At 49.8% G+C, this 26,570-nt stretch overlaps 1 protein-coding gene across 10 annotated transcripts in view; it reads right to left on the reverse strand.

Moving 5' to 3' along the window:
• Nucleotides 1-3,242: 3,242 nt before the first annotated feature.
• DCTN1 (dynactin subunit 1) overlaps nucleotides 3,243-26,570 on the reverse strand; it is a 30,817-nt gene continuing 7,489 nt past the window's right edge. Inside the window, exons 1-32 of one of the 10 annotated variants that reach the window (XM_017508704.1) lie at nucleotides 22,193-22,538; nucleotides 20,177-20,422; nucleotides 19,854-19,932; nucleotides 19,614-19,648; nucleotides 18,854-18,874; nucleotides 16,429-16,446; nucleotides 15,011-15,031; nucleotides 13,616-13,807; nucleotides 13,062-13,259; nucleotides 12,700-12,904; nucleotides 12,534-12,612; nucleotides 12,267-12,426; nucleotides 12,047-12,151; nucleotides 11,356-11,547; nucleotides 11,154-11,270; nucleotides 10,768-10,920; nucleotides 10,004-10,164; nucleotides 9,728-9,896; nucleotides 9,390-9,458; nucleotides 9,082-9,144; nucleotides 8,820-8,969; nucleotides 8,496-8,657; nucleotides 8,282-8,413; nucleotides 7,925-8,050; nucleotides 7,549-7,691; nucleotides 7,102-7,268; nucleotides 5,689-5,703; nucleotides 5,369-5,502; nucleotides 5,065-5,248; nucleotides 4,723-4,802; nucleotides 4,138-4,227; nucleotides 3,243-3,725 (exon numbers count right to left, since the gene is read on the reverse strand). In XM_017508704.1, coding sequence (XP_017364193.1) covers nucleotides 3,588-3,725; nucleotides 4,138-4,227; nucleotides 4,723-4,802; nucleotides 5,065-5,248; nucleotides 5,369-5,502; nucleotides 5,689-5,703; nucleotides 7,102-7,268; nucleotides 7,549-7,691; nucleotides 7,925-8,050; nucleotides 8,282-8,413; nucleotides 8,496-8,657; nucleotides 8,820-8,969; nucleotides 9,082-9,144; nucleotides 9,390-9,458; nucleotides 9,728-9,896; nucleotides 10,004-10,164; nucleotides 10,768-10,920; nucleotides 11,154-11,270; nucleotides 11,356-11,547; nucleotides 12,047-12,151; nucleotides 12,267-12,426; nucleotides 12,534-12,612; nucleotides 12,700-12,904; nucleotides 13,062-13,259; nucleotides 13,616-13,807; nucleotides 15,011-15,031; nucleotides 16,429-16,446; nucleotides 18,854-18,874; nucleotides 19,614-19,648; nucleotides 19,854-19,932; nucleotides 20,177-20,422; nucleotides 22,193-22,225 — 3,837 coding nt within the window. In that variant the 5' untranslated portion in view covers nucleotides 22,226-22,538 and the 3' untranslated portion in view covers nucleotides 3,243-3,587. Of the gene's footprint in view, nucleotides 3,726-4,137; nucleotides 4,228-4,722; nucleotides 4,803-5,064; nucleotides 5,249-5,368; nucleotides 5,503-5,688; nucleotides 5,704-7,101; nucleotides 7,269-7,548; nucleotides 7,692-7,924; nucleotides 8,051-8,281; nucleotides 8,414-8,495; nucleotides 8,658-8,819; nucleotides 8,970-9,081; nucleotides 9,145-9,389; nucleotides 9,459-9,727; nucleotides 9,897-10,003; nucleotides 10,165-10,767; nucleotides 10,921-11,153; nucleotides 11,271-11,355; nucleotides 11,548-12,046; nucleotides 12,152-12,266; nucleotides 12,427-12,533; nucleotides 12,613-12,699; nucleotides 12,905-13,061; nucleotides 13,260-13,615; nucleotides 13,808-15,010; nucleotides 15,032-16,428; nucleotides 16,837-18,853; nucleotides 18,875-19,613; nucleotides 19,649-19,853; nucleotides 19,933-20,176; nucleotides 20,423-22,192; nucleotides 22,539-26,570 lie in introns of those variants that run through there. The other 9 variants (XM_017508707.2, XM_017508705.1, XM_017508706.1 and 6 more) reach the window with 9 other exon arrangements.

Genomic DNA, 26,570 nt, shown 5'->3' on the forward strand with positions numbered 1-26,570 from the left:
GCCCTCTAAGCTGCTCAATCTCTCTCCTGCTGAGAAGTGGATGCCCCTTCAGGCTACAGACTTTTTAACTCTCAGGGCTTCCCAGGGCTCTACCTTCCCCTTCCCTATGTATACTCTCCTCAGGTAACTTGCTGCTTCAGATTCTTGCAGCCTTACCTGACTCACAGGTCTCCAGCTGCTTACTCTGTGCTGACCAACTCCAACAGGTTGGTGACCACATTCTGCTCCCCTTGCCACTACAGGACTTAGTTAGGCATGGGATCTGGCTTTCACAGTGGCCAAGTAGTATCATCCCAGCAAGAAAGTGGGAAGCTAACACTGGCTTCATGGCCAACTTTGGGCAGTAAAGTATGGAAAGGAAGCAGAGCGGTGAATTTTCCCCTCCATACCTCCATCAATCCAAATATAATGCATGGTGTTTCTGTGTAGTCTATTCAGAGACATCCAACATGGTCAAGTGACCAGCTGTGTCTTTGTGAAGCAAGGGCCAACTCACTAACATTAACTTTTGATTTTCTTTTCCTCCCTTCCTTTCACTGCTCTGAGACTTCACCTTCCAATAAAGTGCTAGCACTAGCTTTGCCTCAAATTCAGTTTTCTTAGTAACTTGAACAGTAACCTCGCCCAAACCATGCCTTCAACCACCACTGACACACTCCCAACTCACTCCCCAAACTTTATCTTCAATCTGGACATCTCTGCTGAGCTCCAGACCCAGTAGGTTCCAACTGCCAACTGGACAGCTCTGCTTGTACATTCTCACAGGCACCTGAAACTCATGTCCAAAATAAAATTCATCTTCCTCCTCCCCAAATATGTGCCCTTCTCTTGTATTTGGCAGGATGCGGAGACGGAAGACACCCTAAAGGAACTCCTGCCTAAAGTGGGAGGGAAGTTAAACTAACTTCTCTTAAGTTAAACTAACACTTAAAATAGAAATAGATGCTTACTGGCAGAAAGTAGCATAGTAGGAGTACATACTGGAGAAGAGAAGCAAGCCTACTGTGTGCCAGCACAGTGCTTGATGCTTGCATGCACTATCTCATTTGGCCTTCGTAACAACCCTGTAAGATACCATTATTTCCGTTCTGCAGATAAGAAAACAGATCAGAAATTAGAAATCTTGCCAAAGTCACAAAGCAACTAAATCTAAGCATACCTAAAAAAAAGGTCTGTATATTTTGCTGCCTCCAGAGGAGGACACTTAATAGGCCACAGGGATTGGAGATTTCCTGAGATGCCAATGGCAGAGCTATCTTAATAAATGGACAGAATGTCAGCTAAAGAATGAGGATGGGGTGGGGACAGGGAAATAGAGTGGAGAGAAGGAGGTAGATGGCATTCTGGGTGGTGGGAAGAGGCCTGAGAGAGCACAGGGTGGCAAGGAAACTGCAGGGGTTCACTAAAGCTCAAACACCAGGCACGTGGGGAGAGGCTAGAGAGGTGGACAGGACCCAAATCATGGATGGCCGGCCTCAAGTGCCATTCCAGTAAATTTAAATTTTAAAATCTAGACACATAGAGGAACCATTTCAGGATGTTACATGAATTTTAAATTTGGTTGGAAAAATCAATTCAGGATTTAAATCAGGGAATGACACGTCCCAGTTTGCATTTTGGAAATGTCCCTCATATTGATGTGCAGAACTGGTTGAAAAGAGGCAATGGAAGTAGGGTAACCAGTTTAAAAACTGCTGAAGTGACCAGAGCAAGAAGTTATTTATACACAAAGTTTGTGGATGTAAAAAAGTAGACAAATTTGAAAGAGTAATGAGGACAAGCTGAACAGGGCTAGATAACTACCTTAGCTAAGGAGATCAAAGAAGTCAAGGATATCCTGGTTTGTGGCTTGCCAAATCTACGACACAAAAGAGATGATTTCAGTTTTGGACATACTGACTCTTGGACAGATAACTGTGGGGCACTCACAGGGAGACAGCCAACAAGTAATTGGGTGAATGAATTTGGCATTCAAGAGAGCAGTAGTTCAAGTAGTGAGAAACCACCACCAAGGGAAAAGGATGAAATAAAAAGCCCTATCCTTTCAAAGTGCCACCAGAAGTTGCTTGGCCTTAGTGTCTTAACAACACCAATCAGAAGGCAGGTCAGCAGCTTGGGTAGAATCCAGTCCCAGGGAAAAGACAATGTGGTCTGTCTAGCAGACAGATTTGGAGATGTGAAGACTCTCTGGTTCAAGATACAACAACCCTTCTCAACCAGTTCTGTGAGAATTAGTCCTTCATATGTAATGCATTATATCCAATGCATCTAGAATGATACTGGTTGTGTACCATCCTTGAGAATACTGACGAAAGTCATCAAATCATTTTCTCTCAGAATCCCAGGTGAGAAGGGCCAAGGTACACAGCAGGCATTAAAACTCTATAACCCACTGACCTCCCAGACAGTATGCTCATTAAGAATATGACCCCTAGGCTCCCACCTTGGAGCCCCCTCCTCCTGTCTGCCCTTCCCCTCATGACAGAAAGCACATGAGCAGGTCTGGCCTAGTCAGGCCTGGCACTCTGCAGGGCCAATGGCCTCTTTTTGCATCCAGATCAGAGCCTTCTGCAAGTTTAGACTGGAATTCTTTCCCTAAGTGGGGAAAAAAGAGTATAAAGGACCTAGCCAACTAATCTAAACTGGGGCTAATACCTACAATGCTAGGGTGTTGTTTACCAGCCTAATGGGTCCCAACGCTGGAAGTGTTTTCAGCAGATCTGGGTCAAGAGCCAGGTATCTGTTACAGTTTAAAAGAAGCTCCCCAGGTGATACTAATTTGTAGAGGGGTATGGGAGTAACTTTTGTCTTCTATCCTTTACTAGTGTGCCACTTTAGTTTTCCCTTATTTAGCAAATATTCCCTCTGAGAGGCCCCAGGTCTTGTGGGAAGACTCTGACCAGTGCATCAGAAAGTTGGCTGGGGTGGTGATCATATCATTACTCCAGCTCCAAAAACTGCACTGAAGAGCAGTGGAAGCTACAGGAAACAAAGGCAGGTTGGCAGAGGCTATACTCTCCCAACCCTCCTAACTCCATAAATCAACTTAGGTACCTAGCCCTAAGTCTAGCCCTTTCCTCCTTGCTCAGAGTAACTTACTGCAAATGAATTTTAGAGACAGCATTCTACTGGTGGCTTTGAAGAGGAGCCCTCAAATTTGATACAGCCATAGTGTCCTCAGCATCGCTCCTCCTCTCCTGCGCTGAATGGCCCAAGTCCCACTCTCAACACCACACAGGAAGCACTGAAGCAGAACTTGCTTTAATCAAGGGGTGAAGTCCTCAATCAAGGGGACCTCACTCAACCTTTGGTGGTGGGGTCTCAGCCTACCCCCCACATGCTCTGAGGCCCCTCAGGAAGGAGGGAGCAGTTGAACAGCAAATTATGGCAGAGGCCAGGGGATAAGAGTGGGGGAACCCGGGTCAAGGTGAAGGGGCAGGATGCTGAAAGGGTGGGAGTGAAGCTGAATGTGGCAGGAAGAGCTTAACCCACATGGTTCTACCTGGGGGTTGGCTGAGGTGGCTGTGCATAGGGCAGAGCGGCACCAGAGGGCTGAGGGTCGAAGGGGACAGCAGCGGAAGGAGTGCTTAGGAGATGAGGCGACTGTGGAGCTGGTGCAGCTGCTCCTGGGTCAGCACCAGCCGGTGTCGCTGTCCAAGACCAGCCGCACACGAGAAGGTCACTTTGCCCATGTAGACTGTGTCATCCTGCTGCTCCTCCTTGGCCTGGTGGTTGATGAGGAAAAAAGGACTCCAGGTCAGGGGCTTACTTGAGCTGTGGGCCACTAAAGGGGTCCCTGAGCACTGAGACCAAGGCAGCTCCTTGGGAGACTGGGGCTTCTGAATTCCTGGGCTATGGTGACCATATTTTTCAAATCAGAATGGGGATACGTAGTCTGACAAGGGAGTTTTGAGCCCCTCCTGGTGTCAAAAGTCATGGAAAGTGTTTACGTGCTAAAATATTGGAATTTCAAAGCTTCGTAAGCACTTCTGAGTTACCTGTAAGATTTGGCCAGATAACCCAAAGTATGCAGTTGTTAGACCTGAGACTCCAAAGGCCTCTTCCAATTCTGGAGGAGAGGAGGACCCACCTGAGCCGTCCACACTGTCCTGTCCTCCACCCCATGCTCCCCCTTACCCTGAGGAAGGCTGACGAAGGGAAGGTGGCAAAGTCAGTGGGTACTGTGGCTCCAGGGCGCTGAGACACTGTCTCCTTTAGGACCTCATCCTACGGAAGGGGAGAGGAAGACAAGGGTTCATTTGGGGACCCCCACAGGCTAGCACAAGACCACCGTTTCACAGAAACACTAATACCAAGGGGGCAGGGACTCAGTCCTCTGTATCACCATGCTTTTGCTCTCATCTCCGAGCCCATCCCCACCCCTACACCCGTCCTTACTTTATAAGTCCTCATATTGTAAGGCCCAACTCATATTCTACCACCTTTGGGAAGCCATGCCCAACCATTCTACCTCACAATGATCTCAGCTCTGATGGAAGCTAAAGCCTGAACCAGTCACTCTAAAGTTGATCCTAGCTTATCCATTTTGTTATGAGACTCTTCTGTTTGCACCAAGACAGTGAGCTTCCATGGCAAAAACCCTGGCTTCCCTTCCACCTCCTCCCCAGTTGCTGTCTAGCATAGGGCTGGGCTTAGAGGAAGTGTCTGGCTCCACCAGTGAATGCTGTGAAGTGAGCTCTGCAGGGCAAAGTCTGAGCTGACCTTGAGCTTCTCAATGGTGTCACTCAGGGACTTAAGCTGAGCCACTTGCTCCATAAGCTGGGCCGACGGGCTCTTGGCAGCTGTGGGGAGAGAAAGCTAGTGAGGCCCACCAAGGCGCTGGCAGGCAGCTGTACTGGATTAAGGGTTAGGGGTGCAGGACTCAGACTTTCTAACAGAGCAAGTACTTAAGAGGGAGTGGGTGAATCAAGCAAACTGAACAGTAAAGCCAAAGAACACTGCTAGGAAGGCTTCTGCAGTGGGGGAACCACCTGAGCAGGGGCTAAATCCCTGGGCCAAGTGGAGGGGGTGGTTTAGTCATCTTGGGGGTTGGCAGGTACATACCAGGGCTGGTGCGAGTGATGTCTACTACGTGCGTGTGTGCGCTCAATTGATTCAACGTCTCCAGCAGCTGGCTGGTCTTACGATACAGTGCTCCAGCTGCTAACTCACTGCTAGGGCCCTCATGGGATAGCTTTGCAACATGCAGAGGGGGCAGGGATGCCAAGGATGCCTTCATCTGGGCTCCCTGTGGGTAAAAAAAGAAGGGTAGTGGTAAGAGGTGTGCTAGGAGGTCCTTGCCATCTATCATCAATGGGACAAAAATATGCTCCATACCCCATGCCAGTCCTCCCTGTGGCTCCCTCACCTTGAGGATGGTGTTCTCATGCTGGAGTTGGGAAATGTGCAGCCTCATGGCAGAGATCTGCTGAAGCAGCAGTGGTGAGTCCTTCACCAGCCCTGGGCCTGGCACAGACCCTGGAGCCTGCCCAGGGACGCCTCCTATGGGGATTATAACAAATGTCATCAGCCCCAATTGGAGAGAGTTGAAAATTGGGCTCCATTCCTGCTCTTCTCCTTTATTCATTCCCCCCTCACCCACCTCCAGTTCTGGCTTTCCCCTCACCCTGCTCCCTTAGCTCCAATTCCCACCAGCCCTAGTAATTCCCAGCCAGAGTGGGTCTCTACCTCGCTGCTGTTCTTCTGTTCTCAGGATAGCCCATGGGGGAGCAGGAAAAGAGGAGAGAGGAGTTAGATGATTTGGGGGTTGGGGGACATGCCAGAGGAATCCTAAACACAACCTGCAAGAAAACTCTTTTCCTGATCATCATACTTTCTCTAACAAGACCCTCTGCCACCTACTTTTGGGGACGAGCAGATATGTATGAAAGAAAGACACCAAACAGGACTGTGGCCAGGAGACAGGGTACAATGTGTGAGAAACCGTGGCAAATGGACTGTGCGCTGTACAAAGTACTTGGAACATGAGGGTGTTCCTGCCTCCCTGCCTCAGATGCCATTTTCCAGAAGGGCATAGAGAATGCTCCAGAGACCCCCATATGTCTGTACCCTTTGTGCTCACCAGCAGCAAAGCTTAGGTTGGGGATGCAAACACACTCCCTTGCTCCTCAGGATTCTCCATTACTCTGAGGCAAAAGATCTTCTTTTTTGGTGGGAAGTTTCATAAATTCAGAACTAATGTTTGTTTAAAAAGTGCTAAGAACAATACAATGTAGTAATTCTGTAAACTCTCTCCAAAGAACACAGAGCTGTCTGTACTAAGAGCCTAAAGTCAAGAAAGTACTTGGTCATCTCTCAAGACTCTGATGAAGACAAGACTCTATGTAGGTGAGGTCAGCTGACAAGACCCAGGAGCAGCTGGGAAAGTCTGAAGGCCCTAAGGGTTTAAATCCAGGGCAAGGAGCCTGTCTTCTGGACGTGAGATGGGTAAGTGAGAAACTGGAGAGCAAACAAAACCACCAGAGGGCAGAGAACGAAGACAGCAGCAGCCACGTCCTGAGTGAGGAAACTGGGGAGGCTGGAACTGATAACCAGAAAAACTCTAGGTGAGGAGCCCTGACTATACTGAGTGACTAGGCAAAGGTCAGAACAAAAGCCCCAAGTGAAACTGGAAGAATTCAGCAGTGGAAGATATGACCATATCATAGAATTAAGCCACATGAACTCAGTGAGAAGACAGTGTCCAAGCAGGGAAGTAATCAAGAGCAGGTATGCAGCAGGGACAGATGCCCCAGGAGAGTCAGCCCAGCCTGCTGCTGCCTGACAGTCCTCTGGGATATAGCGCTGGGCAGAAAGGTCAGACTACAGAGCCAGAAAGGACATCTACTAGAGTCCAGCTATCATCATTATTCTGAACCTCATTAACAATTTAGTAATGCCCTCCTTTGCCCAGAGGAACTCAGCACATATCTTCAGGGGAAGAGAAAACCTGGTGAAAACTGGCACAGAGTGAAACTGTGCAAGCATGTTCCTCGCTGAATATCCCAGGGGTAAAAGAGGGCAGAGAGGTCAAACTGAGGCCAAGGACAGAAGAGAGGACAATCTCCTCTGTGCTAGTGCTGCCTATTCTACTGTACTTACCACCAGCAATGCCAGAGACCAGAGTAGCAATGCCTGAAGGAGGAGGGCCCCGGAGTCCCTCAATCGTGCGCTTGGACTGGCTGTTCAGCCGCTGCTTTAGTTCTGCCTTCTCTGCCTCCAGCTGGTCAATGTCAGCCTGGAGCGCATCCATTGTTTCCTCAAACTCTCTGTGAAGGAGAATCTGGGCTCTAGCAGTGTCCCTTCTCCAAAGCACCCCTTGACTATTCAGCCCTGAGAGGTCCTTGGAATAGCCCTACTAGTGAGGAGCCAGGGCAGAGCAGCACAGGCTTAGGCTGGGGTGATGCAATGGGTCGGTACTGGGTAAAGAAAATGCGGAGTCTCACTACAAGAGAAACTGAAACTGAGTAGGGGGTATGGGTTAGGAGACAGAGAGCTCTAGCAGTGGGGAGGATTAGAGGAAGCAAGGCTCCAGGGAAAATGCCTGACTTCTCCTTCTTCCGCAGCAGTGCCTGGGTCTCTTCCAGCCGAGTCTGGACCTTCTCGATGCGCTCATCCGCATCCTTGGCAGCACTGTCCAGCTTCTTCTCCAGGAGGCTCAGCCGCACATTGGCCTCACTTAGCTCCTCTCCCTGGACAAGGACAAAGCTTCTATATCCCTGACATCCTCCCCACAGTCCCTGGACCCTGGGAGCTAGACCATGAGTCAGGAGGCTCCCTGGGAGCTCACTAGAGCTCCCATTGATTGCAGGTCCCACTTCTCCCCTCAACTCCCAAGATGTCTTGGTCCCAATCCCCAACACTCATGCTTTCCCGGGCCCTACCAACTTCCTGGCCCCCAGATTTTGAGGTACACTACCCTCACCTTAATCTTGAGTGACTTCTTCAACTCCTTAATAACTGTCTCTCGATCTTCGAGCTTCAAACCCAGGCCTTCAGCATCTGTGATCTCTGCACGAAGGGCGGCAGCCCGCAACTCAACTGGTGGAGGCTAAGAAATGGTCGGCGGGGGACAGGGGTGAGAAGGTGAGGGTGGAGAGAGGAGATCATCAATGTGCTCCTTTCAGAGAGATCCAGTTATAAGGAAAACCCTGCCTTCTAGGCAGGATGGTGCTCTCCTGATGCCTTCCTCCTGTCTCCCCATCCTCCCACAGCTAGCAGTAGCTCTGCAAGTCTTACTCCTACAGGCCTCTGCGACTTCTCCAAGGAAATCTCCACCCACCTTGCTGGGGGGCCGCTCTGCATCATACTCCCCCTCCTGCATGGCTGTGGCCAGCTTGTTCATGGTACTGATGAGGATCTTGCATGACTGGCGCAGACACTCATAGGGGCTGCTGGAGGGGGTCCCATAGATCTGCAGGAGCCAAAGACAGAAGTGAAAGCCCCACACTGGTCACTGACTCTCCCCGCACCTCTGCCCAGCCACCCAGGCCCACCTGCTCGTTTGCTTTGAAAGCCAGTTCCTCCAGGGCAGCCACAGGTAGCCCCTCATTCTCTGCCAGTGGGGCAATGAGCTGGGCAGCAGCAGCTGCCACCTCCTGCAGCACAGCCACGACCCACGTCAAGTGCTTCCTGCAGTCTAGGAGTGTGTCAGATACCTGTGTGACAGACCAGAGTCAGGAGTCAACCCTAGGTTCAGCACCACAGTTTCCAGCTACCCCAAAATTATTTTTGTCCCCTGACCAGATCCAGATCTTAAAGTGCTATGCTCCTCCTGTTTCTATTCAGTTTCCTTCCCTTCCCCAATCGTAGTCCTAAACCTGTGGTCCAAAGGCCAGTGCAGCTGGGATCCCAGGAGCATCTGTCCCCGGCATTCGTCTTCGGATCTTCTTGCAGAACTGGCGGATGTCACTACATGAAGTTTCCAGATCCCGGAGCAGAAGGGCGATATCTGTAGCCTCCTGTCCACCCTACTCAGGAAAAAGAAAATGGATGGAGAACCAAGTTAGCATTAAGGCTGGGAGTATGGAAGTAAGGACTAAGGAGGAAGAGGAGCTCACACAGATCTAGATGTGCTCTCACCTGCAAGAAGGCACGCAGCCGTCCTACTTCCACGCTCATGCAGTCCAAAGCACTCTGCGTGAACTGTGAGGAGAGAAGCATGCAATCATCAGCCCCCAGCAGGAGCCCTTTTACCTTATCAGCTTTAAGAAGTCCCCACCCACCATCTGCTGACCTCCATACATAAATAGGTCCTCTAGTTTCCCTGATATGCCTTTGGTAACTCTGCCCTAGTCTTATGTGACACTCCTTGGGCACCTGATTTTTTGACCTGATGCCCACCATTTCTGATCTCCACAGGGGCTCAATCACTGGCCCAGACACTTCACCTTAATGTGGTCAGCCAGCTGCATAGTACAGTCCTCAGGCTGTTCGGCAAGGTGGATGCTGTACAGATGCTGAGGAGAGATAACAAAAGAAAGTTTTTAGGCCCTGGCAGGGTGGGGAGTTCTTCCCAAACTGTAGTTTGAGCCCTGGTCACCATGGGTCTCCAGAGGTACAAGAGAATCCAAAGCCCTCAAGCTGCATCATATGGAGAGTTCATCTAAGAACAAACCAGGCCTCAAGCACCAGCATGGGACATATAACCTTGAATATATTCCTAAGAGCCCCCATCAAGTAAAAGCTTCCCTGCCTCCTACTCCAAGCCCGAGTTCTTGCCCCACACCTGATAGTACTTGATGGCCTTGGTGAGAGGCTCCACATTGACAGTCTCATCCAGTTGATCCTTGTGCAGCAGTTCAATGAGAAAATCCAAGGAGCGTTCATGGGCACTCATCTCAGGGTAGAGGCTGCCCACTTTCTTATATACATCCACATTGCACTGAGAGAGGGCACTAGAGACCAGAGAAGGGCACTGTGAGGCTAGAGTCTGCCAGGCAATCTCAGTTCCGGCTAATCCTGGACCTTAACCCTGGGAGTGAGGGAGTCAGCAGTCACTTACTGCTCATAGCGGTGTAGTGTGGCCTGCAGCAGGCTCAGCGAGTACACCAGTCCAGCAGCAAAGCTGAGTTGCTCTCCAGCAGCTCCTCGCAGTCCAGGCCGCTCTGAACAGTTCTCACTTAGGTCAAACTTCTCCTGGGCCTGCTTCCGGATCAGCTCTGCCTGCGGGAAAAAGCACCAGGAACCTTGGCCTCAGAACAGAGGATGGAGATCACAGACTCAGGAATACAGCACGCAGAGCTTAACAACTATGTGGGGAGCATGAAAACACATGAGAGAGAAAACAGAAATAGCTCTTACCTGGGTGGGGAATCTTGCATGGGGAAAGGGTAATGATGTGATTACTGGAGATTGTGAGGAATCAGGATGTAAAAATGAAAGGGTAGTGGGACTGGTGGAATCAGGCTCTTTCCTGACTTAAAGCTGCCACTCCTGCTATCCTTTCACCTAGAATGCTATCCTGCCAATCATCCCCACGGTTAACCTCTAGGTACCTCCTGGCCCTCAGACAATTTTATTCCCTAAGTCACATCCTGCTCACCTCTAAATCAAATCTCCAATTGTGCTCTCTCACAGAACTAATCCCTCCTTCAAAACACACCATTTGTAATATATATTCATCAGTGACTTCATTGTGTTCCTCCACTATATCATAAACTCTTTGTGGGCAGAGAATCTGACTGCTGTCTTCACTTAGCATCTTCAATGCCTGGTTTATGGCAAGTTCACCAGATTTCTGTGGAACATGTGATTGATTGGCTGTACCTTGCAAATGAGACGAGGCATGAGCAGCAGCACCAGAACGCAGTCATGGTCCCCACCTGGCCGAAGGAAGCTGTCAGGCATGAAGGCTGTCAGCAGGGACATGTGTCGGTTGGCCTGAGCCACCTCCATCTGTCTCAATTCCATCTCAATTGCCTGTGAGGTGAACAGGGAGGAGGACTCTCAGCCAGAGTTGAAAGAGTCCTAGAACTCCCATGCCTTGCTCCAGTAGATCCCTTGCTTCTCGGGCAAGCCCAGGCCAGGAATCTTCCAAACTACCACACAAAGCACCCCTTCACCCAAGAATCTGAAGCCCAGAACCCCATACCAGGTCAACCCAGGCTGGGATCTCTACTACCTCATCCCTCAGACCAACCCACTTTCCTGACCTTGGCATGGGCCTTAGTCTCAGCGAACTTGATTTTGAAGTCAAAGGTCTCTGGAGGTGGCTGTTGTTGCCTCTCCACAGACGCTTCCTGCTGGTTTGTCAGTTCCCGATTCACATCCTAGGAGGAGAGACAGCGAAGCACAGCTGGGTCATGAGGAAGCCCTGGGGTGATGGTCGGCAGAGAGCAGGCAGTAGGCATGCACCTGTAGATGGGCGGTCAGCTGGCGGTACTTCTTAATTGTCTGCTGGTAGTCTGCAACTGTCTCCTGGGCTGCCTCCACACGCTTCTGGGCCTCACGTACCCGCGCACCCGCCATGTCCAGCTGCTCCCGCAGCTCCAGTTCTGTCTCACGTGCATTCTCCTGAAGCTCATCATTCATTTCATTCATCGCTTCCTAGGACACCACATCATAGTTGGAGCAAAAGAAAGGTAGGGTCAGCCTGGTGCAATGGCTCACGCCTGTAATGCCAGCACTTTAGAAGGCCAAGGCGAATGAATCACGAGGTCAAGAGATCAAGACCATCCTGGCCAACATGGTGAAACCCCGTCTCTACTAAAAATACAAAAATTAGCTGGGCGTGGTGGTGTGCGCCTGTAGTCCCAGCTACTCGGAAGGCTGAGGCAGGAGAATCGCTTGAACCTGGAAGGTGGAGGTTGCAGTGAGTCGAGATCATACCACCATAATCCAGCCTGGGTGACAGGAAGAGACTCCATCTCAAAACAACAACAACAACAAAAAAAAGAGGCAGGGTCAGGGTAGCAAGGCCAGGATGGGCCCCTTCACCTTACACCCTGCTCAAAAGCCAGCGGTCACGTCAATCTTTTTCTCATAAGATCCCTTCCAAATACCCTCCTCATCAGGGTCAGATGTCAGGTGTCTGCTCTTCTCTTACCAAGTCTCCCACAGTCTCCCTCAACTCTCGCACTTTCTCTTCCAGATTCAGGTTCCGATCTGTCAGCATCTCCACCATCTCCTCAGCACCCAGGGCAGCATCCACCTGTGTTATGGGGGGATGAGGAGAAGGGCTGCTAGAAGGTACCTAGAAAGAGGAGGCATCAACCGATAGGAGAGTCAGGTGGGGGATTCTGGGTGAGGGGCTGGGCTCCCCAGACCTGCTCCTTGAGCTCATCAATGGTGCTCTCTGCTTGGCTCAGCTCCTCCTGCAGACGCTCCCGCTGTTGCCTCACAACTTCCAGCTCTTGGTTCTTCTTTTCCATGAGCTTCTGGAGTTTCACATGCTCCTGCTTCTCCGAGGAAGAAAGATCCCGCATCCTGCAGGGAGGTGGAGGAGAGCATGTGTCAGAGTCTCTGGTGATGGGTGCTCTAACACATCTGGAGACAGGAGAGTGAACATCAGAACCAAGCACTGAAGATCCTACCTCACCAGGGCGTCCTTCAGGCGGGCGTTCTGCTCCTCAAGCTGCTTGAGCTGATAACTGGATGCAGCGCCATCTGAGCCTGGAGAAGACCATTAATACTTTCATAACACTTTCAGGTGTGGTTCTCACCTAGTCATATGGTCCCCAGCAGCTCTGGGCCCCTTACCCTTCTCTTCAATCTCAGCCTTGAGGATCTCTAAGTCAGTGGTGAGCTCGTCCACCCGCTCCTTCAGTGCCTCCACCTCCTGCTGTAGGGACTCAGCCCGCTCTTCAGCCATCTCCTTGTCCAGAGTGGCCATCTCAATGGCATCAGCAGTATCAGCCATCTCCTCCATATAGCGTTCCTTTGCCTCCAGTGCCTCCTTGGCTTCCTGAGGAAAAGGTGGAGGTGGGAGGGGATGCAAGCACAGAGATGCCCCATGCCTCCCTTTCTCACAGGGTTCTTCAGACTCCAGCTCCAATCTAGTTTCCATCATGCTTCCTTGGGTCTCAGGCCACCCCAGCCACCCACTTCATCCAGAGTCAAACCTTCCTCGCCTCCTTGAGGCGCCGCTGCAGGTCTGCCTGCTGCTCCTGCATTTTGCTCTTCCATTCCTGCACCTGCTCCAGCTGGATTTTGTGTTTCTCCAGCTCTTTAAGCTTTGCTTTGTCTTCTGCCCGTTTCAGTCTCAGGGTCTCTAGTTTCTCCTCCAGGTCCCGCACCTGGGCCCTTAGTCCCTCCTCTTCCTGCAAAGGAGAGGCCTCATGGTCTGTGCACAGCCCACCCCTCCTCTCCAACACTGAGCTGGTGCAAAGAACACAAGAAAGTATGGAAACAACACCCCACCCCAGGGCAGCCAAAACTCAGTGGCATACAAACATCTGAGAGGAAACCATGGCACAGTGTATACGGGCAAAGTATGGCATAAGAGCAAGAAAGGAAAGTGTGGCCCAGTCAGTAGCAAGATATCCACAGGTTATGTCCTCAGCCTTTCTGATCCAAGTTCTGGGACTTTGCCAACCCCAAGAAATTTTCAAGACCCAGCCGGTAGCAACAGGCCCCTGGGTGTCTTGAATCTCCTTTACCCAACCCCAGTCCTTACCTTGGAGGGAGAAGGAAGCGGGGGTGCTGCTCCAGGAGAGGTGAGGGCCGGCATGGGGATGATGGGTGCTGCCAGTGGAGTCTGAGCAGGGGTGCTAGGCTCACTGCTGCTCAGTTCACCGGCTGACGCTGAGCCAGAGGGGCCCAGGGAGCTACTGGCCCCAGCCGCCCCAGTGCTCGCTGGGCGGGTGGGCTACTCAGAGAAGGTTGAGGCAGACCAGAAACAGAGCAGAGGATAGGGGTGGTAAGAGGAACAGAAACAGAATATGAGAATATGGCAAGGGAAGGAGACAGGGAAGGGAAAGAGCAGAAAGAGAGTATCAAAGCACAGTGAGAACACAGAAACAGAATGAAAAGGACAGGGAGAGGCAGAGAGAGACAGTGACAAAGGACAGGGGGAGAAGGGAGGCAGAGAAGAGAGGGAGGAAAAGATAGAGAAAGACATAAGATTATAAGGTTCCTCCCTTGGCACTGACCTCACATTCCTCCTAACTCTGGCACTATCCTTAAGAGTAGAATCCGTTATTTCCTAGAACCCCTGTCTATGACCCACTTGTGATCATTCTAGCAACTTCTTAATACTCTCAGTCCCATCCTTGCTCCAGTCTATGCCCTCCTCCCCCAGATGGAAAAAGTACAATGTAATTCCCAGAGAAGGCTAGGCCAAAAGTGGGGGTGCCAGGCTCTCTATCCCTGTAGCCCTCCCTGCTCTTTGGAAATCAAGCTGAATCTCCCCTAGTCTATTTCAGGGGACTTTGCAGGTTAAAAGGGCCAAGGTAAAAGTTGTACCCCTAGACGGCCCCTTGAAACAATCCTTCTGTCATATCCCCTGATCCTGTGACACTATTCATGCCTCTGTGGGGCAGGGGAGGAGGTGGGCAGAGGAGCTGCCCTGAAGCTCAAGCCCTGAAGCAGACAGGTCTGCCAAAGTGCTCTCTCAAAGCGTTGAGCCCCAAGCTCTCCCAGTAGGCTGACACTCAGAGATCATGTGCAATCCTCAGACATCCCCACCCAAAGCCTGTCACAGACGCACTTACCTCCTTAACCCCTGACATTTTACACTGCCAAGTTCTTTATCTTCCAATCCCTCCCCTCAAAACTGGTCAAAATTCCCTTGTTCAAGAAAGCCTGCTTTGATTAACCACAACCCCACTTCATTTCTCTTTTGTATTTAAGCTACTGGCTTAGACAACCTCCTAAAAGCCAACCTCCTAAAAGCCTAGGCCCTTCCCTAGGAGGGGCCTGCCAGCACCGCCAACCCCCCTTCCCTCTGAAGAGAATCCAGGGTGCACTGTGACCAGTTTTCACTTGCTCATACACACGCCCTCATATATGCACATGCCCGAAGTGTGTGTGTACACTCAACAGTGGCTCACACAGGGGCCTGTTTTCTCACCTTGGGCCGCCGAGTTGTGGTCTGGACAGGCAACAGGAGCCAGAAGAGAAGAAGTCAGGAAAGAAAGGAAAATGGCAGAAAGACAGACACCAAAAGGGACAGCAATGAGAGCAGAAGTAGTAACAGGAATGGGGCTACAGTTTGCCACCCCTCCCCATCCCATCCCCTTCTCCCTTCAGTAAACCATCGTGTTCCTACTTCAGGAACCCAGAACTCCCGTTCTCCCTGTTTCCTGCTCCCACCCTTGTCCAACCCTTGCAGCCTCACCCCTTCAGACACCCTGGAAATCCCAGATGTCCATCTCTAGGCTGAGCCATAGAACAAGGAAGCAGCTAGTGAGAAGGTCTCGAGAGATCTTCTCTCCTGAGAAAGATCTCTCTCACTCCAGTCCAGAGCCAGAGGCCCCACCCAGTCACCACTCCCAAGGACTTTCCCCGGTCAGCTTCTTCCTTCAAGTGCTAGACTCTATACAGAACTCCCTAGAAACCTCATGTGACAAGGGTAATCTAAGCCCAGAAATGGGAGATCAGATCAACACTGCTGTTTTCCTTCCCCGCAACCCCCTTCCCCAGAACCAGATCCTGCAGCAGTCCCGATCACTAGGGAAGAGGGCTCAGGTGTCAGGACCATGAATATTCCATTAGCAGAAGCCCAGAGCTCAGCAAAGTAACCCCACCCAGCTATAGGAAAGGAGGTGGGGGTGGGCAGCGGCACAGAGAAACTACAGCCCTAAACCAAATCTCGAAACCCTTCAGGTTACCGCAAAGTGGTAAGCAGACAATTAACTTCAATTTCCAAATAGTGTTCTTGCTACCCAGTATCTCACTGCTCTAGCCAAGACAAGATTTGGCTTAGGCCCTATTTCCAGGATACACTGAGGCCAAGAAAACCAATTCCCATCCCTCCTCCCCTAGACTAAGCTTCATAGTTGTGGGTCAAAAACTATTCTACAGTCCCCATCCCTAGAATTTACCCTGGTAAAGTGACCTGATACAAACCCTGGGGACTGGGGGATGCAGGGAGGACAACCGAGAGGTATTCTAGCAAAGGCTGGGTGAGGCAGGCAGGCCTGTTGGAACCACTGAGATACCTGGGCCTGCTTCCCTAGGTTCTACCATGGGAAACCCTCTCAGAACCGGTTTGCAGTACAGCCTGCCTGAAGCCCAAGCCTGTGAGACCACCGGGTATAAGGTCTGGAACACAGACTTAGGGCCAAAAGCAGGCAAGGCAGGAAGCAAATGCCCAGGGTGTGGGGCATAGTGGTGACACACACTTCTCCCTAACCCCACCTTCGTCCTCACCCACCTCCCCTGTCCAGGTAGACAGATGAAGTCAATCAGCCCCCACCCCCACCCCAGCAGCCTGCTGCCACCATTGCCCTGGCAACCCAGCAGCAGGACCAGAGCAAGCAATAGTACCTTTCGGGCTGTCGGTGCCTGTCTCATCATTGCAGAAAACCAAAGAAAGCAAGGAGAGGAAAGAGGAGGGACAGAGGAGGATAGACAAACAAACGGAGGAAGGACAGACGAAGGGAGGGAGGGCAAAAGACCGAACAGAGGGAAAGGCGGCGGAGACAGGAGATTAGTGCATCAAATCCCAACAATGCAGCCTCAGCTTCCCGGTGCGGCAGCTTCCCAGCTTGCAAACCACCGCCACTCTGACACAGAGGCCCCCGCAGATGTGCAGCAGGATCGCCAGGCTCCGGCAGGCACCGGAGCGGTGCCTGGCCCAGTTCACCAGCTTAGGCTGATGGCAGCCTCAGTGGCCGCAGCACCAGCTCCACCTGACGTCATGCACCCACCCTCCTCTGCTCCATGGGGGTGGAGCCACTGCTCCTCAGTCACCTAGCAACCATCTAGGGCTTTGCTGGCTCCGCCTCCTCATGACGGTCATGCGCAGAGATTGTCTTGCTTCTTTCTCCAAAGAACAGGTTCTGGCTCCTCTGTTCCCTCTCTTGCCCACTCCCAAGAGTGTGATCCAAAAAACTAGGCCAGGGGCTATCCCAGAAATGGCATTCTATGGGGCCAGAGCATCACTAGGCAGGGACACAGGGCCTCTCTGCTCTAGCAGTCTCTCTCCTACTCACACTCTCCCCATCACACCCACCCACAGCCCCATTAACTCCGCTTCTGTCTCTTATACACCCTGGCAACACCTTTACGGTCTCTTATCTGGCACACATATCTAGAGTGCCCCTCTAGCAACAGGCCTCAGCTCTGAAGAGCACACAGAGTGACTAAGAAATCGTGGAGAACACACATCTGGGTGGCAGCAGCTCTAATGACTATTGGGTTCCTCTCTAGCCATCCCCTGGTTGTAGACAAGTTAAAGCCTGTCTCTAAAGGGCTTCCAAAAAGAACTAAGCACTTTGCAGAGACATCTGAATTTTCTTCTGTCTCCCCCGTCAAAGCACATTCTTTCGCTTTGGAATCAGCTCCCTGATCCACATGGGTGAGAGCAGGGGCCCTAAGCTAAGTGATATGCTTTGAAAAAAACCACTGAATAGGACGACTGGGGTGCCTGGGGGTGGGTGTACTCAACTGTCTGACTGACACTTTCCAACATGAATGCAGAAGGGCAGCAGGAGTGGCCTAGGCTGGATTTTGCCACATTTCCCCAGGCAGCTACCAAAGCCCCTAAATTTGGGCATTGCTCGGGCCCCAGCCCAGGGTTAAACCAGGCTGTGGCCAGAACTCCATCAACAGCAGACCATAGTTTCATGCTCTTCTCTATTCAAGGCCTGAGGTGAAATGGAAGTCCCAGCCAGGAGACAACAGTCAAAGGACAAAGACAAGTTTCTATGACTCTGAAATGAGCATAGGATCCTTCATAGCAGTATTTTCCTTATATCCCCATTCCCACTAGGAGCCAGCACCCAAAGCAAGTACTGGCATGTGGTCTCTACCATGGCAAGACTCCAAAGTGAGGACCCATCACCAATCAGGAGTTGAAAAGGAAATGTTTTCCTCTCCCCTCCCACAACCCCAATCCAGCAGCTCTCCATGCAATGTCAGAAAAGCCTAAGATAGGCTGATGACAAGGAAATCACAGAATTGTGCATACAGAACAATACATACAGGCCAGGCAGGTACATGCAGGTCAAAGACAACTTGGGCACAGGCCCAAGGCAGGGTCTGGTATGAGGAAGTGGTCATGGCAGTGATCTAAGATTTTAAAGAGTAGTCTGTGGTGGGGAGGGGAGGTGGCACGATTGAGTCCCACTCCAATGATGGTTAATGAAAGGCTGCAAGGAGTAGGAGGTAGGCCTCAGGCATACCACCAGAAGGAGGAGGCAGGGATAGACTGATGGGGCAGAGTTGCAGGGTGTGGAGATATTTATGGCAGTGCCCATCCAGAGGCAGGCACATGAAGGCTCTTAGGTTTTCCAACTCAGGACTGTTCTTTCTATGTTCTGTTCCCTGACCTCCCATCTCCTTGCAAAACCCCTCACTTGGTACCTTCCTCAACCCCATTTCCCCAGTCTATCCTTCCATGGTCTTCTAAGCTCTGGCTAAGTGAGAATGCACTGTAACCCAGTAAATGATCTATTTCACGGTGCTGCTATTTACAGTCAAATGCTTATAGTTTTTGACCTGGGAATCTTTGACTTGGAGTCCTGGGGCAGAGAGAATCATCCCTAATGAGTGCTACCTGGGCCTGGACATTAAGCCTGATGTTCTTGCACCCTTCAAAGGAACTCTGAAGGCCAAGGCCACCATTTCCTCTGGCCATCCCAGCCCAAGGTCACACACACATGCATGCAGCAGTCCAAAGACATGCAGGACAGCTGGGGAGGGGGCTCATGGCCCCCACCCACCCAGTCACAAAGAGTAAACACACCACCTTCTTAGGCTTCAGTCCCCGCTGCATGAGGAGTAGGAAGAGCAGAGTTAGAGAATAGATGTCCCAGGCATAGGTGTTAAGACCAACGAGGCATACACAGGTTAGGTGAGGGTAGGGGGAGTCAGGGTGCGATGAGTAGTCCCTCAAAGATCAGCTTCCAGGATGTCCACACCTTGGCCCAGAGAAGCTGCAGAGTCTGCAGCCCCACCTCACACACACACTGCATGGAGTGGCAGGGAGGAACGAGGATGCACCCTCTGCATATAGCTTAAAACAGGAGGCAGAGGGCCCAGCTCCTTGCCATTCACATGAATAGGAAAGTTCCTACTTCCTCTACCTTCTACCTTTACCTTACCCTCAGACCCTTTAGATGTTGGCAACTTTGGGTACCAAAAGGTAGAAGTTGACTACATTACTGAGGTCAGACCTGTGTTTCCTATCACCCTCAGCTCAATCTCATTTGACCCTGAACTTCTGGAGCCTATGAGTTTTTCCCTTCTACCACCTTAACTGTAACTCTAATGCAGCAATTCATCCCCAGAAAGCCTCCTTCTTGGCTAATGCCCTTTTCAGCCTTAGCCCAGCTGCATCCAAGTGAAAAAAAAAAAAAAAAAAGAAAGCCTCCTTCTTAGGGAAGTTGGAGAGACTAGAAGGCAACTCGGACTCACCTACTGCTTCTACCAGCCTAGCACTGGGTATCCCCCATCTTTCTCCTTCCCCTCCCTCTATTACTCCCCATTCTCACCCCCAAACCACTCACCAGTTTGCTAGTCTTTGCAGTTGTATCAGTTCCCTCTGTAGAAAGCAAACAGAAACAAAGTGTGTACTTGTATAGAGAGGTAGGGGCAGAGAACATCATGGTCGGGTTGGGGAGATATAAGGGAATATAGTGGTGATGGGGAAAAAAATCTTAGGATCCACTGTGGCCCCATGTTATGAGGAGAAGTTCTGGGGACTCCTCCTGGATATGAGGAGGCAACTGTAAGTTGGTGGTTGTTACCTCTTTTGAGGACTTTTGATGCAGAAGAATCAGGTGTCTCTGGGGAAGTAGTATCCGCTCCATCTTCAAATACCTGGATCTGAGGCCACAGAATAGATTCAATATAGCCAGATCAAGGATGGCTGTAATATGGGTCCCTCCCCAGGCCTCAAGCAAGTCAAGAGTCCAGGGCAGCTTCCCTAAGGATGGATCTCCAAGCTTTCCTCCCCCACTACCTTCCACTCTCCCAACCAGAAGCTTATGCTCATGCTCAGGAAAAGGAAGTACGAACACAGCTGCACATGTAACAGATATGCACACACACAGAAGAAGGTCACGAGTACCTGGGATTGGCGCACAAAGATGCCATGCCCTTCATCACAAGTGAAGTATTTCCTGCCTTGGACAGTTCCATCATTTTTGCCCTTTGCTTCATCCAGAATCACGCCTACCCATTTGCCAGTGGCAAAAAGCGTGGCTCCAACATAGGCCACAGTGCCTCGGTGGCCTTTACCAATCACCTCTACACGGGAACCCACCCGCAGAGGCCGGGCGCTTGCCTCTGCACTCATCCTGTTGCCGCTGGGCGTCTAAAAGAAAGATACAGGCAAACATAGACAGTTAGAGGCCTCAGATCAAGGGTGGCATCCTCATGTATAAGAAATGTCTCAGCCAGGGGATGCTGGACTGAAAAACCACCAGAGTCATTTTCCTAAACCCCATATGCAGAATTGGGTGGACCCCCAAATTTCCCTTTGAAAAATGTCAGTGATGTTCTAAGACTTCTCCAAATCCTCTGGAATCTGCTAGAATTTTTAAGCATTTATATTTAAATTTTATAACAAATCAGAATTCACTAATCAGTCTGTGAATGTCACCACATGGCTGCTTTCTCAGAAACACTGCCTTCTTAATTCTCCTCTCAGGAGGGGAATTAAGCTCAAGCAAATAACTCAGTTTAGACCAGGCTCCCCACAACCCAATGCCCTGACTCAAGAGCCTGAGCTGGAAAGACAGGCAATTCAGCGGGTGACCCTACAGAATCCTGTTTCCCTTTCCACTGTCACTTGTCTCCTCTATGTTTGAAATGGTTTTCTTAGGCCTCACCCTGTCAGAGGCACATACTTGTGCCTCCTTCCAGACCCTTAAGTCACCACCTCTCCTTCCTGATCTGACTCCTCCCACCCCCATCCACATACCCACCATGATACCCCAGATGCCTCACCACAGCCCATTCAACCATTCAACTCCTTTCTACCTGGCCTGAGTCTTGTTTGGTCAACTCTCTACCTGCAAGCTCTAGAGATTCTTTTTCATGCTATGTTGCTATAAAAAGCAAAACACAGGCCAAGTATATTGGGTGGATCTACCCCTCACTCTGTCCCCAAGACTCTGCTCAGTGGTCCAAATGAATGGTTTATCGCCCTACTGATGGGCAAAGGAAAAGAGCAGACTAAGGCACTGTCCTTGGACAGCTCTCAGCCTCTGGCACACCCATGATGACTGAACACAATACGAAATTAGGTCCCAAATAGGCCCAAGCTTTAGAGGAAAATCACACTTAAGTCACTTTTATCAATAGCAACTCCATGAACCAGGGGCCTTGCAGCAAACAGATGAATGAGGCCTAATGAAGTGATACCATCATCCTAAAGACTCTATGGAGGTCCCTTCTGATACTCCCATTTATAATAGCTTCAGAAGGGAGCTCTGGCAGAGCCAAGAAGAGCCAGGACACCTCCCAGCCTGTCACTGCCTAATTCCCTTCCCCAAAGAGCTCATCCAGGAGGGTGAGGATATAGTTCCCAGAGGCTCCAGGACCCCAAATCACACCTGGGACAGCAGGATGGCTCTCATGGACCTGACAATAAAAGGAATTACCAGTGACATAAAAGGCTGAACACAAAGCCAAAGACTCCCCCACTTTCCAACCCCAATAAGCCTCCCAGAATCAGGGGGCCACAACAGTAGCTACAGATTCAATCTCAGAAGAGAAAGAAAGCAAGTAACATATAACAAAGCAGCTCTTAGGAAAGGCTTCACTGTAAGACCTCTCTGACCCATCATCCACATTCTGAGTCCCCAGGATAGCCTGGTCCCCCTCAGGAATCCCTGGTAATGAGGGCCAATTAGAGTCAGAGGCCAGGCCTTGCTAGTCCCCATTTAGGGCTCAACTCTAAAAAGGGAAGGCTGTCCAGCCATACATCACCAGGGCTTTGAGGGCTCCTTAGAAAACACAGTCTGAGTGCCCCCAGCTGAGCTCCAGCCTATCTCCCCAGCCCCCACAGCAATGATGTCCACAGGCACCCAGGCCTTCCCCAGCAGCCCTTCCAGGGCCATCCCAGATTAGGGCCACTTACCCGGCTGTACATGTGCCTCTTGCTCTGTGCCATGTTGCTCACCCGGCCTCTACCCCCTCCCCCAGCTGGCCAAAGACAGAGAGAAAAGGTAGAAACCTAGGCAGGAGGGTCAGGGCGCTGGGCCGTCATGGAGGGACACAGGAGTCGTCAGGCACAGCCCTCCCCTGTCCATGGGCCTCACTCGGTGGCCTACACGGGTAGGGGTGGGGGCAGTGATGGGGGCTAAGGAGCAAGTCCCCTCTGCTGCCCGAGGATTCCTGAACCCAGAGACACAGAATCCTGCTTGCCAGCTGATGAGTCTCACTCTGCGCTAGTGCTGCTCTAGACTTGTCAGGAACCGTGCTAGCCTCTGGGTCCTAGTGCCCCCCTGCTTCACCTGGGCCAGAGACTAAGGGTTGGGCCCACGCCACAGACACTCAGCACTCACCTCTACAATACACTGTCCTAGGGCTGGGAGCAGTCTTGACAGTTCCTCCTAGTCTGTACCCACTCACCATTACTGTTTCCCTCTCCCCCAGGATGTAAGGCCTCAGCAGGCCCATAAGCATCAAGTGACACTTCAAAGTGATCAGCTGCCTAGGGCCTCCACAGAGCAAATATAAGGATCTTTCATCCACCTTTCTGGTGCTCTTGTCTCTCCCTTCCCTCTCCAAACTCTGGACTCAGGGTCCAAATTCACGTGATTAGGGCTTGTATTTCAACCTCACACTGAGCCAGAGGAGACAGGCCCTACCTAATAGGCAGCAAGGGAAGGGCAGTAATGAAGACAACTTCACACACATATCAAAGCAAGCCAAGTACGCCAGCCCCCCCGCCCCCCGATAAGGCTGGCAAAGGTTGCCATAGTCACTCTTTAATCATTTATGGTTGTTACAAGGGACCAGGTTGTAAACCCCAAGAATATCAGACTCAACTTGATTACTAAAGGCAGTATAGTCAAAAGCAGAGAGCCTTCTTTCCTCTTGCAGCACAAGGCCCAGCCCACCTCAGTCATCTGCCCCCTTGTACCCTTGGCCTTGCCTCCTAGCATCTCAGACCCAATGAGATGATTTATTTTCTGTGTTTCTGTATTTCACAAAAATTCTTCAATAACCATGAATTACTTTTATAATTAAAATTGTTTAATTTAATGAGATTATGCATTCTAATGAGAGGTCTCCAAGTGACTAGCCATACTGTTTTCATTCACTTACACATCTATCATGGGCTGGGAACCAACAGACCAGGGTCCCTGCCCCTGCACAGCCAACAAGGTTGGCCTGGGGTCTGACCTATGGCTCCACTGGGTGTGGTATGGATCTAGTTGCCTTCGGCCTAGTGACACCTGTCTTTTCTGCACTGGGCTTACTTCACTGGCAGAACAGTGACTTCACCAAACTCTACCCTCTTTCTAAGATAGGCCAGTAGCCCAACAGTAGAATGATAGCCAACATTCAGAAATATGGCCCAAAACGCAATTCCATATCTTCAGTCCTGGCCAGACCCCCTAGGAAATCATCTCTCTCCTCCCTTCAGAATCTCCATGTTGCCCCCTCCCTTTCCTGTTCACCATTACACAGATGGCCAGGGCCAGGCACGTCCTTGCAGCCTGGACCTCACATGTTTGGTGCACTTTACAGTCTACAGGATACCTTAAAAGAATACATTTTACCATGGTTGAGTACTGGTTCTAGACTCAGGCTGCTTTCCTGGCTTTACCACTTGGTAGCTACATAAACTTGGTCCAGTTACTTAACATCTCTATGCCTCAATTTCCGCATCTGTCAATAGAGAAGTAACATAGAACATATCTCAGAGAGGTATTGTGAGGATTAGCTAAGATAATCCATATGAAGCATTCAGACACTGCCTGGTATTTAATAAGTTCTAAATAAAAGTTAGCCAAGAACAATGTCATCATATATAGACACTACAATAGCCCCATTGAGAGGTTGGTCAGGGATGATGCTGACAAGACAACTGAGGCTTTGAGAACTGAGCAACTTCCCTAAAGTTACACAGATTGTGAGGTGTACAGCCAAAACTGGAACCAACCTGACCCAGAGCCCTCTGTGCTTTCTACTATGCCTCACCATTACCACAAACATCTCTAGGCTTCTAAGGCCGTGGTCTTCCCGTAGACCACACTGCCTTCAAAGATTCAAAAGAGCTCAGATCTAAAAATAGCCTTACAACTCACTAGCTACATAGGTATCAACAGTCCCCCAACTTCTTGGAATTTGTTTATTTTCCTATGAAATGGAAATAATATCTGCCACATCTACATCAGTATTATAAGGTTCAAACAAGCTGAAGCATATAAAAGTACCTTGTAGGTCTGGCATAGTGACTCATACCTGTAATCCCAACACTTTTGGGAGGCCAAGGCAGGTGGCTCACTTAAAGCCAGGAGTTCAAGACCAGCCTGGCCAACATGGCAAGACCCCATCTCTACTAAAAATACAAAAATTAGCTGGGTGTGGTGGTACATGCCTGTAATCCCAGCTACTTGAGAGGCTTTAGGCATGGAATCGGTTGAAGCTGGGAGGTGAAGGTTGCAGTGAGCCAAGATCTCACCACTGCAGTCCCGCCAGGGTGACAGAGTAAGACTCAGAAAAAACAAAAAAGTACCTTGTAGAAAATACAGAAATTACAGAAGTGCAAAGAATTACCTATCATGATACTAAATGGTATATACATCTACACAATAAATACTATAATAAATTATAGAAAGGAGAGAGGTAATCTAGAAAGAAAGGGGGTACCTAAGCATGCCTTAAATTATGGGGATTTCAAAAAATATGTGGAAAGGCCTAAAAAGCCCTATAAGTTGTGAACACAGTATGAAGAGACAGAAATAACTTTGCTTGACTAGGGAATAGTAAAGAACACTAGCTTAACTGAAGTGACGAATTCTAGATGAGTTATTCTATCAAACTACAAGCATTTTGAAGCTACATACCTTTTCCTCTTTACGATCCAACAGCCAGTAAGTAGCTCAGGGTCAAATGTTTATTGAATAAATAAACAGAGGTAACTGTGGGAAGGCAAGGAGTTTAACATCTGGCGGACACAGATGGACTTGATCCAATAATAACAGGAAGGCAGTCTTGTTCCTGAGCAGGAGACTGCATATTGAAAACTATTTTAGGAAGATCAAACTGATGACACCTGCGGATGGAGTGCAGGCAGGAGCAAACTGGCAAAGACAGGAATAACAGCAAGGAGGCTGCTGCAATAATGAACACAGGGTAAGGAAGGTCTGAACCAGGATCAGGAGAGAGAGAATAAAGAGGGCAATTCAGAGACAGCACTAAAAAAAAGCCCTGAAAAGGCCCTGTAATAGATCAGACATGAGGAAACAGGCAGTGGGCCTGCATGGGCTCTGGAGCAGACCTGAATACACCTTTGGTTCTCTTATTTCCTCACCTCTGAGGGAGATATTTAACTTTCTGAGCCTCAGTTACCTCAACTGCAAAAAGGAAGAAATAATGTTACCTCACAGGGACACTTTGAAGATAGTAAAGCATTTAGCACAATGTGTGCTCAAGAAATGGCAGAAAACATCTTCACTCATTCTTTTAAGGGAACATCAATGATGACTTGCATACAGTAGGAACTCAAATGTTGCAAGGATAAACGGATGGGTCAATGAATGCACAAATAAGTAAATGAATAAATAAACTCAGGAGTTTTCAAGGATGAGAAATGTAATAATTGAAACATTAAGAGAATTTGAGAAATGGGAGGGGAAACAACATATTAGGAGAGAGAAAATGAGTCCTGTTCTTAGGGCCTTCTCTGGGGAATGGTATATATTAATGGTATATATTAATACATGGTATATATTAATGGTATATATTAATACATGTACTTCACTATCTCCTTCAAACATGAACCTGTGATATAGCCAAAACAGATTCCATTCTCTCCATTCTACAATTGATAGAAATGAGTCTCACAAGTCAAATGAGTTACCCAAGTCTCACAACCAAAAAATGGCAGAGAGGCACACTGAATATCTCTACAGGTAGGTGCTCCTCCCACAGCATTACTGGGCCCCGGCCCATATCCCATAGGACAATCCTGGGTTAATGTTACCTCAGCCAGGAAGGAGACAGACACCTCTTGGATTTCTAATCCATTTTCCTCTTCCTCTCCAATGTATTAAATAGCACTAAAATACCTAGACAAATGGGAAGAGAGGAGGGAAAAATCTCTGTGTCTGATAAATAAGTTGCCAACAGTCTTTGAGAAATTTCAGGAAATTATAGGAAAACAAGATTTTGGGGAATTAAAAAGGGGAAAGTGATGAAGAAAAGCCTCTTTTCCACCTCTACCATTTCTCCCATGTCTGAACAATTTCTACCTTGTTTTTACTGGCACCTCAGCATCCATT

The sequence above is a fragment of the Cebus imitator genome, unplaced genomic scaffold (assembly GCF_001604975.1).
Source record: "Cebus imitator isolate Cc_AM_T3 unplaced genomic scaffold, Cebus_imitator-1.0 Scaffold399, whole genome shotgun sequence".
Lineage (NCBI taxonomy): Eukaryota > Metazoa > Chordata > Mammalia > Primates > Cebidae > Cebus > Cebus imitator.